The sequence below is a fragment of the Lepidochelys kempii genome, chromosome 7, assembly GCF_965140265.1.
Source record: "Lepidochelys kempii isolate rLepKem1 chromosome 7, rLepKem1.hap2, whole genome shotgun sequence".
NCBI lineage: Eukaryota > Metazoa > Chordata > Testudines > Cheloniidae > Lepidochelys > Lepidochelys kempii.
The window spans coordinates 32,486,923-32,504,798 of NC_133262.1; the positions used below are offsets into that span (position 1 = coordinate 32,486,923).

Genomic DNA, 17,876 nt, shown 5'->3' on the forward strand with positions numbered 1-17,876 from the left:
CAGGAGTCCTGGCTCCCCAGCCCAAGGAAGCAGAGGTGGGGCTAGAAGCCAGGAATCCCGGCTCCCAGCTCTGTTGCTCTAAGCCCTGGACTCCTGCCCCTGGCAGGCATAGAACCCAGGAGTCCTGGCTCCCCAGCCCTTGCAGGAAGGGAGCCCTTGGCTGCTCCCCACCCCTTCCTGGTTGCCCTTGGGCAGCTGCTGGCACAGGGTTTGTTTGTGCCTTGGTAGCCATGGTGATGGGGTGGGGAACCCTCTGGCATGTTAGCTAGCCCTGACCACATCCCATGCCTGTGGGGAACCCCACATGCAAACACTGAGCAGCACTTAGGGGGAATCCTCACACACTGCTCCACAAAGGGCCCGAACTCCCATCCTCCCACAATGACCTTCCTGCTGCACTGTGCTGGGGGCCCCCCAGCACCCACCCCCTGCATGGGAGGGGCTAGTGGTGCATGCAGATCTGCGCCCCTTCAATCTCTGAGGGTGCGTCCTGGGCGGTGAGATATGATAGACACTGGCTGGGGGGGGGGGAGATGATTGGCTGAGGGACAGCACATGGGGTTGAGATAAGATTGAGATATGTGGCCGCCGTGGGGAGCTGGGTGGCTGACAAGGGCTAGAAAGTGGAGTTGAGTCTGTTGACGTGCAATTTGTGGTGTGCGCACAAGCATGCCTCTGCAAAGGAGAGGGTAGGGAAAGTGTGTATCCACCAGCTCTGTGCCCACAGCTCTTGCCAAGGTTCGAACCTAGGAGTCCTGACTCCCAACCCCTTGCGTGCTAACCACTGGACCCTGCACATGCACGCACATGAGTGTACATATCCACCCCTCCCCCGGAACAGCTGGGCTCAGATTTACCACCTGTTCATTAAATGTCCCTCCACAATTCCCCCTCAGGCGCTTCTGCGCAGGGAGGGGAAAGCAGGGGCCGAAAGGCTGCTGCTGGGTTAAGATACACTACGGTTTTATTAAGGAGATGATGCAGCGAGCTGGGCTTGAGGTATGTAACCTCCACAGAAGGGGCCACCTGCCCCTATGCCACCATCTCCTCCCTGGTCCTTATGATCCTGCATCACAGCACCTCAGGGGTGTGGGGATGTGCCACTCCTCCTCCCAAGGGCTCCTGGCACTTTCTGTTTAGGTGCCAGCTCTAGCCCCTGGCGTAAGGTGATCGGCACCTGCTTGGCTGGACTGACACCACATTAATTTTCCTCCATGGGGTGTGACTCCTCCTGTTATGGCTGAAAAAGTAACATAGGGAAAACTAGCATCCTTCTTTCCTGTTCTACAATCACAGAACTTGCTCGGGCTTCAATTTAAACCCTGCCCTAATTTCTGATCCCCTGAAACTGGAGCAGCACCGGATCCTCCCAGCTAGCAGGCTGGGGCTTTAATTGATCCAGTTTTTCTTAGCCAAATTCCACCTCCACCCCACCCCTTTTTGTTTGTCCAACTCCCCTCTCCCCCTCCCAGCATGAGATGCAGCCACCTGTGGTGGGGCATGCAGACTGTTTGTACAGGGACCCCTTGCTTGGTGCTGAGAAGCAGCCACCTCTGGGGTGGGGCACAGGAGTGGTTTATCTGCACACTGCATAACATGGTTTTTTTGAATCCACTTCAAGCTTCAGCACAGGGGCCTAGTAAAGGCTGCTCAGAGCGGCGTAGCCTGGGGCACTGGGGCGCGGTCATCTTGATTTTACAGCAGAGAATCTCCTTCTCATTCCAAGTGCCCAAGGGGGTTTTAGACTCCCCCCTTCCCCTCCCTCAATTTGGACAACCAGATCCATGGCCAACACTACCTGGTGCTTATTGGCAACTGCTACTAAAGGCAACCCGGCCTGTGGCTGCTGGTGGAAGCAGGGCCAATCTGGGCCCTGACTCCACCCCCCGTCGTCTCCTGGTGCTGACTCTTAGGAGCATGAGGTGGGCTGTGGAACCCATGGCCCTTCTGCCTGAAAGCCGGGGCCCAGATTTCAGAGGCTGGGTTGATGGCTACACTGCACCCTAAGTGTGGTGGTGTCTCCTGGGGTGTCCTATGGAGGAAAGACCCACTGAGCCCCTGCCTCACGGGGCGAGGCTCTATCTATGCCAGCAGAGATGCACTGGGGTCCTGGGGAGCCCCACACAGCTCCCCCACAGTAGCCCTAGAGAGGAGGCGGGTGAGTTACATCCAGCTGAGGTGTCTCAGGGTCCCACACCTTAAGGCTCAGGGTAAGAGCAGCTCTGGGGCTTTCACGGAGGAGGTGGCTGCCCAGTCCAGTGGGCTCTGTGGCATTCCAGCCTCAGGGCTCGCTGGGGGCTGGCATCTCCTCTGGCCCCAGCCTCTGCTGCGCAGCCTGCAGGCTGTGGGTGAGGTGGTGCAGGCCGATCAGGTAGCCATCCTCGTGGCTGCCCCGGCTCCATGGCACATCATGGCACAGGGCCAGCTGGGGTGGCGCTGGCAGTGTCTTGCCGAAGTCAATCATCCACACGTTGGCCCGGCCCTGGCGGTCGTGGACGAAGAGCAGCGAGCTCCCAATGACCTGGGGGGAGAGATCAGGGGCATTTGTAGCGAGGGGGCACCAGCTCTGTGGGGAATGGGAAACGGCCTTTCTCTCTAGGGAGCGTCCGCTTCAATCCAGCCCCAGGCCATGGCGGTGGGGAATGGGACACTGCTGTGGGGGATCCCTTTTCCCCTCTTGGAGGTTCAGGCTCATAGCTCGTGGGGGGGGTTGTCACCTTATTAGGGGGGTAGGTTTGGGCCCACACCCCTCTGCTCTACGGGGGGGTGCTTTTCCCTCCTCCCTCTCTTTGCCAAACCTGTTCCTTTGCCCTACACCTGGTGCTGTGGGCCCCCTCAGACTGTGCTGGGGGAGGGGAAATTCCTGGATGCCTGGGTTCCCCTTGACTCACCTCATGGGTGCGGAAGAAGACTGATTCCTGCAGTGCGCTCCGCATGCTCTCCAGGCGGCTCTGGTAGGCACTCTGCAAGTTAAAGAGGGGGGGAGGCGGTCAGAGGGTACCCAAGAGAGGGAGGGGGGGTCTCTGCTCTTTGGGGCAGAGGGATATGGAGCGGGGCAGACAACCAAGCTGCCTCTCTCTGCCTGAGGGCAAGTCCAGCATAGCATGATCACACTGCCCTATGTCCCCTGGGCTTTAGTCCAAGCCCACGGTGAGCCGACCCCAAGACTCAGCCAAAATTCCCCTATTGCTCTCCAAACACCACCAGCCAGCCTTGTATCACCCACCGCCCCTCCCTGGCCTCCCCACTCCCACATTGCCATGCAGTGAGCGACAGGGGCCCGGGCAGTGACCCCGGGGGATCTGGTGCCCATCTCTTACCAAGATACTCCCCTGTCTCTTGGTGAAAATCAGGAAGGTGTCGATGATCTGCTCCTGGGTCCGGGTCTGTTTGAAATCCTTCTGCACAGCTCCCCCCTCTATCTGTGAGACACACGGCAGGGTTCAGGCAGACAGGCAGCCCAGGGGAGACTTCCCCATACAGGAGCCATCCAGTGCGAATATGCAATTGCCTCGGGAGTTGATACAGGGCCCCCCGGCCTGGTGCACCTCCAGGGTGGGGCAAAGAGGCTGTTTACACAGGGCTCCCTCGCCTGGTGCTGAAATGTAGCCACCTCTGAGCTGGGGCACAAGGATTATTGATACATGGATCTCTTTCCCAATGCTGAGATGCAGCTTCCTCTGGGGTGGGGCACGGGGGCTGTTTATACAGGGATTCCTCGCCTGGCGCTGGGGTGGAACATGGGGGCTGTTTATACAGGGAGCTGCAGCCTGGAGCTGAGCCCTCGTAGGGCTGGGAGCCCCTATTTTCCTCTCACTCACTGTCACGCCCTCAATGCGGAAGCCCAGGGAGGCGGTGGAGCTGATGTGCTCACGCCATTGCATGTAGCGGGGCTTGGTGACCGCCCTCTGGCTGTGCTCCTCGGCCGTAGCAGCGCTTGGATCCACCTTCACCATCTTCTGGTACATGTCCTTGCGGGGGGTCGGCTTCAGCAGGGCCTGGGTCAGCTCTTCCTCCAGGTATGTCCTATGGGCAAAGGCAGAGGGGTGGGGAATGGGACGTGGGGGCCTTTTGCTTCTAGAAGGTGCCAGCTTCAATTTGGTCCCAAGGCAGGGGGCCTGGCTAGCTCGGGGGGGGGGGGAGGGCAGGAAAGGAACATGGGGCATGTTGCCTCTAGGGGGAGCCACCTCCAATGTGGCTCCAGAGTGGAGTTCCAGCTGGCTTGGGTGGGGAACGGCACAGAGGCCCTTTCTCCTCTAGGGGGCATTGGTTCCACTCTCCAGTGGCAGGGGGTTCCACAGGCATATGTCCCCCCATCCACTGCACTGACCTCACCCCCATCTTGCAGTCCATGATGCTGGGTGCGTCGAGGCCACGCAGCAGATCGTCCATCTGGATGTAGTGCTCGCCGTCCTTCACCACCACACCGTGGTAGGCAGGCACATAGGGCCGCAGTGCATCACTCATCAGCGCCTCCAGGCAGGTGTTCTCCACAGTGCTGAACTTCTTCAGGATCTGGCCCCCCTCACTGGGCTTGAAGTTACCTAAGAAAAGGGGTGATGTAATGAGGGGCAGGCAGGAACCCTGACATCCTGGGGCTAGTTGGGAACAAATGGGTGTTGGGCAATACCTGGTGGCAGAGAATTCCCCTGGCCAATGATGCTGCCACACTGAGAGCCAGGGGCAAGGAGTTCCCCAGGCCACCACTGTCCCCAGGCACCTGGACATCCACACCACCTTAAAATGACCTGAGAACCCAGCAATTCTCATTCTGCAGTAGGGAGCTGGCCTGGAGTGCCCCCCGAAACCCCTTCTCACCTTCATGCCCTGCCAGCTGCACCCAAGAGCTGTGACGCCGCAGAGACCAGTGCACCATGGTGAAAAATGTCTTCCATGACTTGGTCTAAAGGGAAACAAGGCAATTGTCAGCCTGGCAAGGGGCTGTCCCCCCCCCGTCTATTATCCCCTCCCCCTCTGAAAGTGAGACTCTCATCCTAGCACTGGCCAAAGCCTCCTAACACATAAACAGCCCCTGAGCCACACCCCAGAGGTAGCTGCATCTCAGCACTGGGTGAAAGATCCTTATTTTAACAGCCCCCGTGCCCCATCCCAGAGATGGCTACAGCTCAGTGCCAGAGGAAGGATCACTGTATAAGGGCTGGTCTACAGCGGCAGGGCTTTAACGTGGTTTGTGTGGTCACGGCGCAGCGCTGGGAGAGAGCTCCACCTCCACGAGGGGCGTAGCTCCCAGCGCTGGTGCACGGTCTACACTGGTACTTCGCTGAAACTTGCTGCGCTTTGCGGGGGGTGGGATTTCACACCCCTGAGCGAGACAGTTGCAGTGCTGTAAATTGCCAGTGTAGACACGCCCTAAGTCCCTGCGCCCCACCTCAGAGGTGGCTGCCTCTCAGCAATGGGAGAGGGAGCCCTGTTTAAACAGCCCGTGTGTGCCATCCGAAAGGCGGCCGCATCTCCAGCTTGTGGTGTCCCCAAGCGAGGCAGTCCCTGCCTCAGCCTCATTGTTGTGTGAGCTGCCTGGCGCTGAGTCACTCCGGTGCTGGGGCTCAGCCGTCCTTCCTGCAGAGCTGGCTGCAGCCGCCTTGCTAAAACACGCCTGGGGGTCAGGGACGGGGTGGTGCTTGCATGAGGGATGGGAGCACACCTGCTCCCCCAAGCGTGCACCCTCCAGCCTGGGCTGGGCAGTCTCCCGTAGTGCTAGGGGGGCTGGGGCAGCTCTGCTGAGGAGGTGGAGGGGCTGTTTCTTGGATGTGTGTGTGTTCACAGACACGCTTGAGCAACTCCAATCTCAGTTCAGCAACCTTGGCAGCCCTAGGCCCACAGGAAGGGAGCTCCCAGCTGCCATGCACGCACACTACACACACTGCAGGCAGAGTGAGTCTGGTGTGCTCACACATTGCACAGCCTGGTGTGATGCACTGCTACACACACACAAACTGCAGGGGGGCTGAGCTGGGCATCATGCCCTGTTGCTCACACTGGCATGCTGTGCACACACTGCAGAGCCCTGGAGCCAAGACCCCTGCAGTGATGTAAACATGCACCCTGGAGGCCAACGAACCCCTAGGTATGGAGCAATGCTGAATATGCATACTTTGCAGAGACACGGAGCCAGCTGCAATGCATTGCTGCTCTCTCTCTCTCTCTCTCTCTCTCTCTCTCTCTCTCACTCACACACACACTCTTCGCATGTGCCATGCACTGATCCCAGCCTTGAAGCTTGGCTGCAATGCCCTGCGGGAAGAGCTTGCACTAGGCACACTTATGCAATCATGTGGGTGCCCTGTGTGCTCCAGGCAGGGCACTGGCCCCTCTCCAAGCAGCGCCCGCGCCCAGCCGGTTTGCAGGCTGCAGAGGAAACCCAAGGCCTGGCACCCACCCAAAAGAGCTCACTTTTTCCACAACAGTCGGTTCCAGCCAGGCCCTGGTTCTGCCAGGAGTCATATTAACCCTTCGGGGGGGTGGGGGAAGCTGGGAAGGACTCGGGGGGGTAGACTCTGGAAGCAGAGGAGGCAGGTGTCCTGGGGAGCACAGGCCAGGCGGGGAGCAGAGAAGGTTCCTGCGGGCAGGGGAGGTGGGAGACATGGGGAGCACAGGCAGAGGGAGGGAATTCTGGCGGGGGGGGGGGGGGAACCTTTCCAAGCCAGTCCTCCCCAAGCAGATCCCTGGGGAATCCATCTGTCCAAATCTGAGTGTCCAGAGTGGGTGGGGCTGAGCTGGATGCTGGTGGGGGAGGGGGCATGGGTCCCCCTCTACATCTTCCCCGCCCCCCACTTCCTTCCCTGACACACTAAGAGAAAGGCTGGAGCCAGGATGTGCCCTCATATCCCTCTCCTACCCCACACCGGGGGTGGGGAGGGGGGGAATGGAGTCTCGAGGCCCCTGCTCTTCCCCATTCCCCTCCCTGCCCAGACCAGGGCAATGGAGGTTGGGGTAGCAGATGCAAGGGCGGTATTGACTTTCCAGGTGCTTGCTCAGGATGGGAAGGGAGCAGAAGGCTGGGGAGGGAGGTTCCCTGTCCCTCCCCCCAGCAGGCAGCTGGCACCGATGCTCCAAGACAGGGACTGGCATGAGTCCAGGGGGATGGGCAGGGAACAAAGCCCTTGGCCCTGGTGCTGGCTACAGGGGACCGTGGGGGCCTTTAAGGGCAGCCAGCACTCCCCCTTATTAATCACTGCTTGGCCCCCACCTCCATGGCACCAGGAAGCAGGACCCGGCACTGATCCAGCTACCAGGGGAATGCCCTATTTGCAGCTGCCAAGCCAGCCAACCCTCCCCCCAACCGTTTCCTACTCTCTTGACTCGCCCGAGGGGGGGCCATTTGCTCAGCCAGTGCTGAGGAAACCGCATTGGGGAAGGGAAGTGATGTCAGAGCCCAGAGGGGAATCCTCCTGCAGATACTGAGAGACTGAGCAGGATAGAGACAGGCAAACCCCGAGTAACACAATGAACTCAATAAAGCCCTACACCACGCCCCTCTCCTGCAACACAACACAAGACAACGCAACCTGCATGCACAGCACAACCCCTACCCAACACAGCCCCTCTGTGCAGGATGCACAACACAACCCCAACACAATACAACACAACCCCTCTGCTCTGTGCAGTGCAATCACAACACCACACAACCCCTACCCAACACCGCCTCTGTGCAGCATGCACAACACAGCACCACACCACAGCTCTGCAGTAACCTGCACAGACCCATCCCCATGGGAATGGCTCTGTGTGTGTGTGTAGGGGACTGTCACTGCACGGGCAGGGTGAAGCTAATGCGCCCAGGGACCTCCTCCCACCCACGCCTGCAGCAAGGCCAACCTCATGGCTGCGGGCAGGAAGGCGTGGGAGGCAGCAGAGTTGCGGGGGGAACGGAAAGGGGCCACTCTTCCCACCCGCCTCTCCAGCTCCAGCCAGGGCTGAGGTGCTGGGGGGGGGGAGGGGTCTGAGAGTCACCTAAGGGTGCTACAAAAGCTGGTACCCCTCAATCATGACCTGCAGCCCCCTGCTATCCCAGCCCTGGGCTCCCCCACCAGCTTTGCCAATGCCCCTCAATCCCAATCTGTAGCCCCGTATTATCCCAGCCCGGGTTCCCCGGTCAGACCCTCACACACCAAAGGCAGCATTTAGCTCCACCCCCTGCCCTCTTTGTCTCACCTTCCTCAGCATCTTCCTCCGCCCAGGCTTCCCCTTCTCCTCTTCCTCACTGAAGACATCGTCGGACTCCTGCGAGGACTCGAAGGAGGAACAGGTGGAGGAGCTGGAGACAGAGCGGTCGTGGCCACTGCTAAGGCCCTTCATGGCCATGTGCTGGAGCTTGGGGGCTTCTGGGGGACCTGCATTCCCCTTGGTCCCATGAGGAGATGGGGCCTGGACTCCTTTTGGAGAGTCATCCTCAGGAGATGCCTTTGCCCCATCCAGGGCCAGCCCCTCTCCCCCCACATCCATGGAGAGCCCTGGGCCCTGGACCAGCTCCTCTCTCCACTCGGGATCCCCCGAGGCACCCTCCTTTGCCAAACAGGGAGCAGGACAGTCCTGCCCTCCCTGAGCCAGGGCCTGAGAGATGCCTTTTGGAAAGGCCTTGATGCCATTGAGCCCCTCCATGGCTGATCCCGTTCCTAGATTGTCTCCCCAGGGCACTCCAATTCGGGGTTCAGCTCAGACCAACTGCGGGTGGCATCTCCTTGCCCCGGGGAGCCCGACAGGGAGCGGGTTGGGGCGCTGCATTGCTGGAAAAGAGTGGGGCCCGTTCTGTGGGGAAAATAGCACAGAGAGGGAAGGGTTAATCTGATATTCTGCGGCGGGGGGGATGCTTGGTGACAGCCCATAGGAGCACCTTCCCCCTACATTCCCCTAGCCAGCCCAGCTCCAGGCCTGTGGTCTCTGCCTGGCATGCACCCCAGGACCCGGAGAGCAGTGATTTCACAACCAGCCTGAAAGGGGAAGAGAGAACAGAAAAGAGCTGTGAGGGAATTTTCCTAACCAGCTCCGCATCCCCACAGGCCCAGCCCATCTTGGGTGGGGTGACCAGACGTCCCGACATTATCAGCACCGTCCCGATATCAGGGGCTTTTGTCTATTACCCCCCCACCCCCCGCACAGGGCCCTAACCCAACCCATCCCAATTTTTCACATTTGTTATTTGGTCACCCTAATCTTGGGGATGCCAGGATCCCCCTTCTCCAGGAGATGCAGCATCACAGACCAAGTCATGTTTCCCCATTTGGTCAGGAGAGAAACTGAGGCACAAAGCATAGTGAGGGGTCTGTCTCCACGATCCAGAACTCAGGAGTCCTGCTCCCAGCCTCCCCTCCACTTTAACCCACTAGACTCCACTCTCCTCCCAGAGCTGGGGAAAGAACCCAGGAGTCCTGACTCCTAACTGCAGGTGGTCACTTTTGATTCACTATGATCTAGTGTGACTGCTTGTGACCTATGTCAGTCAACGTTCAACCAGTGTGTGATCTACTCCAGGGTCTAGCATGGTCTCTCAAGCTGTACTGTGATCTGCTGTGGTCTGGTCAGCTCTATGGGGATGGATTGTCATCTACTATTGTGTTCTCTTAGGACCTGTGGGAACCAATTTTGAGAGGCTGAGAGCCACTGAGATTTCCTGTGATCCATGCAGCTCTGCTGTGAAGTACTATGATGTGGTGTGGACCTTGTGAACTGCTGAGAGCCAATGAGGTTGTGATCTACTTAAATGTGCTGTGAGTTCACTGACATCTGTTGAGATGTGTTGTTATGTATTGTGATTTGCTGGTATCTATTGAGAATTACTGTCATATACTATGGCCTGCTGAAATGTCCCCACAGATCAGCTGAGATGGGTTGTGTTCTGCTCTGGGGTTTACGGAGATCTGTGGGATCTGTTTTTATCTGTTGTAATCTCATTGTGGTCTTCTATGATCTAGTGAGATTCGCTGAGATGTGTTGCAATCTCATCTTCAGGGCTTCAGCCAGTTACCTGCTGGGGTCAGGAAGGAATTTTTCCCCCACAATCCACAACCGAACAGAGGGATTCAGGGTGGGGGCAAGGGGGGATCACCTTCCTCTGGAGCATCAGAGATCAGCCACAGATGGAGAGGGGACACTGTATGGGGTGGACAGTTGGTCTGAGATGATCCAGAGACTCCTCTGTCTTCGCTGCTTGGCTGGCACGTCTTGCTCCCATGCTCAGGGTGTAACTGATGGCCAGATTTGGGGTTGGGAAGCAATTTCCCCAGAGATCAGATTGGCAGGGGTGTCTTTGGGGTGTCTGATGGGATTATCTGGCTATGTCTCACCTCACCAATTCCCTGCCACCACAGGGGCCTTAGACACTGATGACATCTGGCTCTGTCCTGTTCTCTGCCTGGGGCTCAACAGTTTGGTCTTGAGAGGACTGAAATGCTTCAGTCTGTCATTGAGCTCGACAGAGAGGTACCTGGGAGAAGTGGCCTATGATACAGAGGAGGACAGACTGGATGATCTAGTGATATTTTACACCCTTGTGGGAACTATTATGATCTGTTCTTCTGATGTGACCCATTTTGATCTGCTGGATCTATGGAGACCTGCTCGTATGTGTTGGGATCTGCTGCGATCTATGGAGCTCTACCAATATGGGCTGGGATATAACGAGATCTGTTGTGGCACACTGAGATGTACTGGGACGTTCTACCCGGGGGAAGGCCTGCGATCCTTAGCTCTTTGTTAATTGAAAACTAGATCCGCACAGATCCCTGGGGAATGAACCACAGGGACCAACACTGTCCTGGGTCCAAGATGGGGGACGAGTAGCTGGGACCCCCCCATGGGACTTTCCCACTCACCCATCCCATGCTGGAGAGTGGGGAAGTCAGGGAAAAGTGGGTTAAACACCACCACCACCCCACCCCATCCCCTGCCTCTCAACAGGGTTGTCCAGCCTGGCTCCAGGCCCAGCACTCTCCCTGGCAAGGAGCCCCCGGCCCAGCGCCATGGAGCCTCCTGGGGCTTTTCAGAAGGGAGTTGGGAATGAGATGAACAAACTGAATCCCAGCCCAGGGCTGCGGGCACAGGGGGAAGGGAGCCTGCTGGCCCGTAGCCATAGGACAACAGCTGGGAGGGAGGAAGGGATGCACAGGAGGGGTGAAGGAGGCAGGGATCGCTCACTCTGCATGCCCTGCTCTACCCACTAGACTCCATTGTGGGGCAAAGAATGGCATATTGTTAGGGGATGCTGTGGGTGTGCGGAGTGTGTGTAAAGGGGGCTGGGGGGAGCTCTCCCTGCCCCGGAGATGCACAAAGGGATGAGGAGAGGGGGTGTCCTGCTGCCCTTCCACAATGATTTGTGTGCATGGAAAATCCCATGGCAGCTGCAGCCATCAGTGGGTTCATTGTCCCAAGGGGGCTCTATGGGTTTGGGGGAGAGGAGGAGGATGATCGGATGTGGGGACCAGAACCCAGGAGTCCTGGCTCCCAGCTCTCCCCCCGGTCTAATCGATTAGACCCCACTCCCCTCCCGATCCCGGGGTAGGGGGTGGAGTCCTCCCCGCCATGTGGACCAGGAAGTGCTGCAGTGACCCTTACCCCCAGGGCATTCCCGTGGGTCGGGGGGGGCAGCGTCCATGCCCCATCCCGGCTCCAAGGGGAAGCGTCCTGCGGCAGAGCAAAGGGGGCACCTCCCCTCCCCCGATTTCAGCTGCCCCCACGCCGCGGACCCTCCCAGCCGCGCTGCGCGATGTCCCCCTACCTTCCAAGCCGAGGTCCGGGCTAGTGTGGCATAGACATCCCGGCGCTGCGAGCCTGGCCGCGGCAGGGAGAGGGCGGGGATGGCGGGGGCGGGGGAGGGAGAATGGCTGACAAATTGCCCCCCGAAAATTAATCCTGCGCTGCCCTCTGCTGCTCAGCCGAGGGACTGACTCCCTCCAGGCCCGGGGGAGCTGCGGGGGTGGGGGACGCTGCGCCTGGAGGGGGCGCTGGAGGGCGGCTGTGATTGGGTGTGGGGGGTGCTGAGTGTATGGGGGCGGGGCCGGACGCGGGAGAGAACCACAACTAGGCATGGATCGGAGCTGAGCAAGTCCAGAACCAGCTTCAGGTGTAACACAACGCACAGTCAACCTGTGGAACTCCTTGCCAGAGGATGTTGCGAAGGCGAAGACCATAACAGGGTTCAAAAAATAACTAGATAAGTTCATGGAGGATAGGTCCATCAATGGCTATTAGCCAGGATGGGCAGGGATGGTGTCCCCAGCCTCTGTTTGCCAGAAGCTGGGAATGGGCAACGGGATGGATCACTTGATGATTACCTGCTCTGTTCATTCCCTCTGGGGCACCTGGCACTGGCCACTGTCAGAACACAGGCTACTGGGCTAGATGGACCTTTGATCTGACCAACTAGGGCCATTCTTATGTTCTTAATTCCCCTATAGCTGAACACCAAACCCTAGGCATAGATCCATCCACCCACCCCCAGAACCACCCCATCAACACACACCCCCATCAATCCATCTGTCCACCCATCCATCTGCATATACACCCATCCATCGACCCAGCCCCAAATACACCCAGCCATCCATTCCCATATCCATCTGTCCATCCACCCATCCCATATACACCCACTCATCTATCTATCTCCATATACTCCCATCCATCCGGCCATACCCCCATCCTCATATACACTCATTCATCCATTCCCATACCCATACCCATCCACCCATCTCCACACATACACATCCATACACCTAGCCCCACAGAGAGCTACACACACATTCATCCATCCCCATAGCCACTCATCCATCTACCCATCCCCATTCACCCCTCATCAATCCCCATATCCATCTTTCCACCCATCCAGCCATCCGCATGCAAGCCCCTGCATCCACCCATCCACCTCCATATCCATCCTGCTGTCCCTATATACACCCACACCCACATCCATCCTGATCTATCTATCTATCTATCTATCTATCTATCTATCTATCTATCTATCTATCTATCTATCTATCTATCTATCTATCTATCTATACCCATACACCCCTTCTATCTATCTATCTATCTATCTATCTATCTATCTATCTATCTATCTATCTATCTATCTATACCCATACACCCCTTCTATCTATCTATCTATCTATCTATCTATCTATCTATCTATCTATCTATCTATCTATCTATCTATCTATCTATCTATACCCATACACCCCTTCTATCTATCTATCTATCTATCTATCTATCTATCTATCTATCTATCTATCTATCTATCTATCTAATTCATTTCTATTTTTATTCATTAATTCTCTCTCTCTCTCTCTCTCTCTCTCTGGATTTATAAACTTCAGCCCCCTCCATGCGCCCCCCCTTCCCTGGTCTCAGTTTTTCTCTATCCCTCTTTACATAATTTCTTCTCCAAGTATCTCAAAGCTTAGATTCCTTCATACAGTCTTCCCTCCACCTTCCCCATCCACTCCTCAGTGATTCCCCACCCCAGTCCCCCTCCACCCTCTTCCCCCATCCCTGCATCATTGATCCTCCATCCCAATCCCCCACCACTTGCCCTCTGCCTCCCCCCACTGATTCCCCCACTATCCTCTAGACCCCTGTGTCTCCCACAGTCCCACATCCCATTCCCCAGCCACCCCCCCTCAATGCAACAGCACCAGACAGACCAGGCTTTCCAGTCCTTTATTACCCCTTTAGTCAGAGTCCTCTGAGATCTCATAGACAGTGACACGCAGCTTGTCCAGGTCCCACTCTGGAGGGCAAATCTCCTCTCCCTGCACCCCCCAACTCCCCTGCAGACCCCGAGTTTCCAGCGCCTCCCTGCGCCTTCGCAGCTCATTCAGGAAGCCCTGCAGCTCCCTCTCCATCTGGCTCAGCCTTCGTAGGTGTCTCTCCTTGGCCTTCCTCGGTGTGCATGCAGGGCGCGAGGGCACAGCCACTGCCTTGCTGCCCACCTCACTGTCTACTGTGCTGCAGCCCTCGCTAGCCTGGCCGTGGGGAGAGAGCTGGGGTCAGGGCCAGGGCAGTTCCAACTTCATCTCCCCTGGGGGAGTCCCCACCACCAGGGATGGACGGATGGATGGACGGATGGATGGATGGATACGAGGATGGTTTGACAGATGGATAAATACATAGATTAGTAGGTATAGGGCTAGACACGGTGATGGGAGGGGAGCATGGGCATGGGGGGGAAAGGTGAAAGAATGGTTATGGGAGATGGAGGGATGTGGGGGGATGGATAGATGGAGGGGTGTGTATGGAGATGGATGGATAGAAGTACATAGTGGCCCCGCACATCCCGCCATCCTCCCTCACCCTGCCGTGTATAACTGTCTCCCCAGCTCCTCCAAGGACCTGTCTCCAAGCTCCTCCATGGCAAACCCTCACTGGCAGCCCAAGGGCAGTGTGCCTGTCTCATGTCATTTGCCCCCCCCCCGCCCCATCCCCGTCTGTCTCCAGCTGTGATGACCCTAGGGATGGTTTCTCTGCATGCCTGGCCAGCAGACAGTGTATCTCAGAGCTGGATGGCAAGGGCCTGGGCCTGGGATGTCCAAAGCAGTCCATCCCCCTGTGTCAGCAGGATCCCAGCCCAGGACACAGAGACCATGGGAGGGTGTGTGATGTGATGCACTGGCCTGGAGCCACATGGCAAAAGCTGTCAGCCAAGGGACATGTGCTCCAGGCTTTAGCGCTGTCCTCTTTGGGAGACTGATGTAGGCTCTCACCCCCTTTGCTGGACTGGTGGTCCTGGCCCACTCTTTGCCAGGCCAGTTGCCCCGCCCCCACCCCGTGCCAGGCCAGGGGCTCCACCTCCTTTACCAAACTGGTGTGCCTGCCCCTATTCCTGGCTAGGGCTCTGCCCTCTTTGTCAGATTGGTGTCCCCACCTCCTTTGCCAGGCTGGCGTCCCTGCACCCTCACCTCACTCTGTGCTTCCTCGGCCTCCTCCTCTTCCTCGCACTCGGGATCCGATGCCACGGCCTTGATGAGGCTGTACAGCACAGCCACAGCCACCCCACACACCATCACCACCTGCACTGGGCTCCCTGCCCGGCCCTCGGCCCCAGGCCCCTCCTGCCTGATGCGGAATTGCTTCTCACAGGGCCCCTCAGCCCAGCCAAGGGTCAGGGTCCCGCTCAGGACAGCCCAGTGCAGCAGGAAGGGCAGAGACCAGACCTGGGCAGCCATGGCCCGATCCCCAAGGAGCTGGCACAGCCCAGCACGTGGGCTGCTCCGGAACCTGCCACGACCTCACAGCCATATCCCATTGTGTCCTCACCACTTCGGGACCGTCTCACCTAGGGTGGCCTCGGGGAAAGGCACCAGACTGGGACTCAGGGGGTCTGGATTCTGCCACAAGCACCCCTGTCCTTGGGCAAGCAATTGAATCCCTCTGCTCCTCAGTTTCCCCATCCGTCAAACAGGGAGAATAATCCCTCCTTTGTCCATCTAGACTGGGAGCTCTTCAGGGCAGGGGCTGCCTCTCACTGTGCATCTGTGCCCCACATGGCACAATGGGGGCCCTGATCTGCTTTGGGGTCTGTGCAGCACCTGGCACAATGGAGGCCTGATCTCAGTTCCGTCCTCTAAAGTACTGTCACAATAATAATAGGTAAAGCAATTTTGCTACCCAGAGACAGGAATAGAACACAGGAATCCTGGCTCCTAATCTTCTTGTCTAATCAATACTCTCTTGTTTAATGTCACCTGGAATTTGACATTCCAGACAGCAGGAGGTAGTGTGTGTGTGTACACTCCATATGTGTGTGTGTCTATGCGTGCGTGCATGTGCGTGTGTGTACACACTCACACAAACACAGAGGCCTGATCTATATTAAAGAGTTTAAACAATGAGGAGTCCTTGTGGCACCTTAGAGACTAACAAATTTATTTGGGCATAAGCTTTCATGGGCTTTTTTGGGCTCCACTTCATCAGATGCATGGAGTGAAAAATACAGTAAGCAGAATATATATTCTAGCACATGAAAAGATGGGAGTTGCCTTACCAAGTTGGGGGGTTAGTGCTAACGAGCCAATTCAATTAAGGTGGAAGTGGCCTATTCTCAATAGTTGACAAGAAGGGGTGAATACCAAGGGAGGGAAAATTACTTTTGCAGTGCTAATGAGGCCAATGCAATCAAGGTGCCCATTTCAAACAGTTGACAAGAAGATGTGAGTATCAGCAGAGGGGAAATTACTTATATATTCTGCTTACTGTATTTTTCACTTCATGCATCTGATGAAGTGGGTTTTAGCCCACAAAATCTTATGCCCAAATCAATTTGTTCGTCTCTAAGGTGCCACAAGGACTCCTCGTTGTTTTTGCTGATAAAGACTAACATGGCTACCACTCTGAAAACTAAAGAGTTCGGTCAACATAAGACAGTTTATGTTGACCTAACTCTGTAAGCGTCTACACTCAAATGTCGTTCCAGTTGACATCACTTGCTCGCTCCTCTGCGTTAATAACCCCAGTTCAACAAGAGGTATAGAGTCAATGTCCATGTAGCTAGATCAACGCAGTGTCTGTGTAGACACTGCGATGCTCACATCTGCTGTTGCTGCCTTTCAGAAGCCATCCCACAATGCTCCACACTGAGAGTTCAATTGGTGCAAGTGCTCCTGGCGAGGACACATCACAAGGAGCAAAGTGTGGACATGCACAAATGGTGTAATTATTGCAGTGGCTGTATGCCGACATAAATTAGCTTGACAATTTTGTGGTGTAGACATGCCCTTGATCTCTGACTGTATATCACACATACACAGTCTTGCACAAGCATTCAATCTCTTTCACACACATATGCTCTCTCCATCTCACACAGAGTGGCTAACTCACGCATACTCTCTTTGTTTTTCTCACACAGTCTGTTTCACACACACACACATGCACTCACCTCTCAAACACAGTCCCATACACAGTGTCTCTTAGACATAGTCTGTCTAATACACACACACACACAATCTCACACACACGTTCTGTCATGCACATGCTTGTGCACACACACCATCTTTTAACACATGTACCGTCTGTCACACATGCACACAAAACCTCTTTCGCTCACACATACTTTGTGGCACGCACACACACCCAAAGTATGCCTCTCTCTCTCTCACACACAAACAATCTATATTCCACACACACAATCTTCATCCCTCTTTAAAACTCTCCTTTGCCATGGTGCCTACAAAAACCTTAACGGCGCGGCTGCTGGTGTGTGGAGACCACTGTCTATCATGCTGATCAGTAATGACTTATTGTTTCCTTGGGCTTCCTCCACTGTCCCTGTCTGGCTGTTGTCTCTTGTCTTATTCTTAGACTGGAAACTCTCAGAGGCGGGGACCATCTTTTGTTCTGTACAGCGCTTAGCACGATGGGGCCGTGAGGCTCCTAGCCGCTACAACAATACCCATAATAAAAAGGAAGCACGTCTTGTGTTTCGATTCAATTTTTGATGTTTTTTATTTCTCTTGCTAGGAACTTCTCCACTCCCCATGCACCCTGCAGATCCAGCAGCCACACCCAGACCCACCCACCCCGCACCATGGAGGCCAGCTGGGCACCCTGGGGGACATTTAACCTAATGTCCCCCTGGACAGCCCACTGCAGGCTCCCGTCTGGCTCAGGAGCCGGAGAGTCCCCTACAAGGAGCTTGTTGCCACCTTGTGTCACAGGTTGCCCATCCAGCCTGCCGGCCCCTCCTTGTGAGCAATGAGCCTTTGGGTGACCCTGTTATTTTCCCCCACCCCCAAAAATAATTGGCCACTAAGTGGCAACCTCGGCAGAGCAGCGGAGGGTGGATGATGGGCAGCGAGTGGCTGGCTTCAGGGTGCCCTGTGAGCACCATGCCAGCCCAGTGTCACAGGGCAAGTCGCCGGTATGCAAGGGGGGGGGCG

General features: G+C 56.5%; 1 protein-coding gene across 2 annotated transcripts; it reads right to left on the reverse strand.

Moving 5' to 3' along the window:
- Positions 1 to 942: 942 nt before the first annotated feature.
- LOC140914351 (inositol-trisphosphate 3-kinase B-like) lies at positions 943 to 11,834 on the reverse strand. 2 transcript variants are annotated; one of them, XM_073351934.1, is made up of 8 exons: positions 11,732 to 11,834; positions 8,173 to 8,766; positions 4,819 to 4,903; positions 4,331 to 4,544; positions 3,822 to 4,026; positions 3,321 to 3,422; positions 2,892 to 2,963; positions 943 to 2,521 (listed from the first exon to the last, which is right to left on the reverse strand). In XM_073351934.1, exons 2-8 carry the CDS (start codon positions 8,617 to 8,619, stop codon positions 2,282 to 2,284), a joined length of 1,365 nt encoding a protein of 454 aa, XP_073208035.1. In that variant the 5' UTR covers positions 8,620 to 8,766; positions 11,732 to 11,834; the 3' UTR covers positions 943 to 2,281. The 2 variants fall into 2 exon arrangements, with proteins under 2 accessions (XP_073208035.1, XP_073208036.1); XM_073351935.1 differs by having other exon boundaries at positions 8,173 to 8,948; positions 11,732 to 11,828.
- Between the last annotated feature and the right edge of the window lie 6,042 nt (positions 11,835 to 17,876).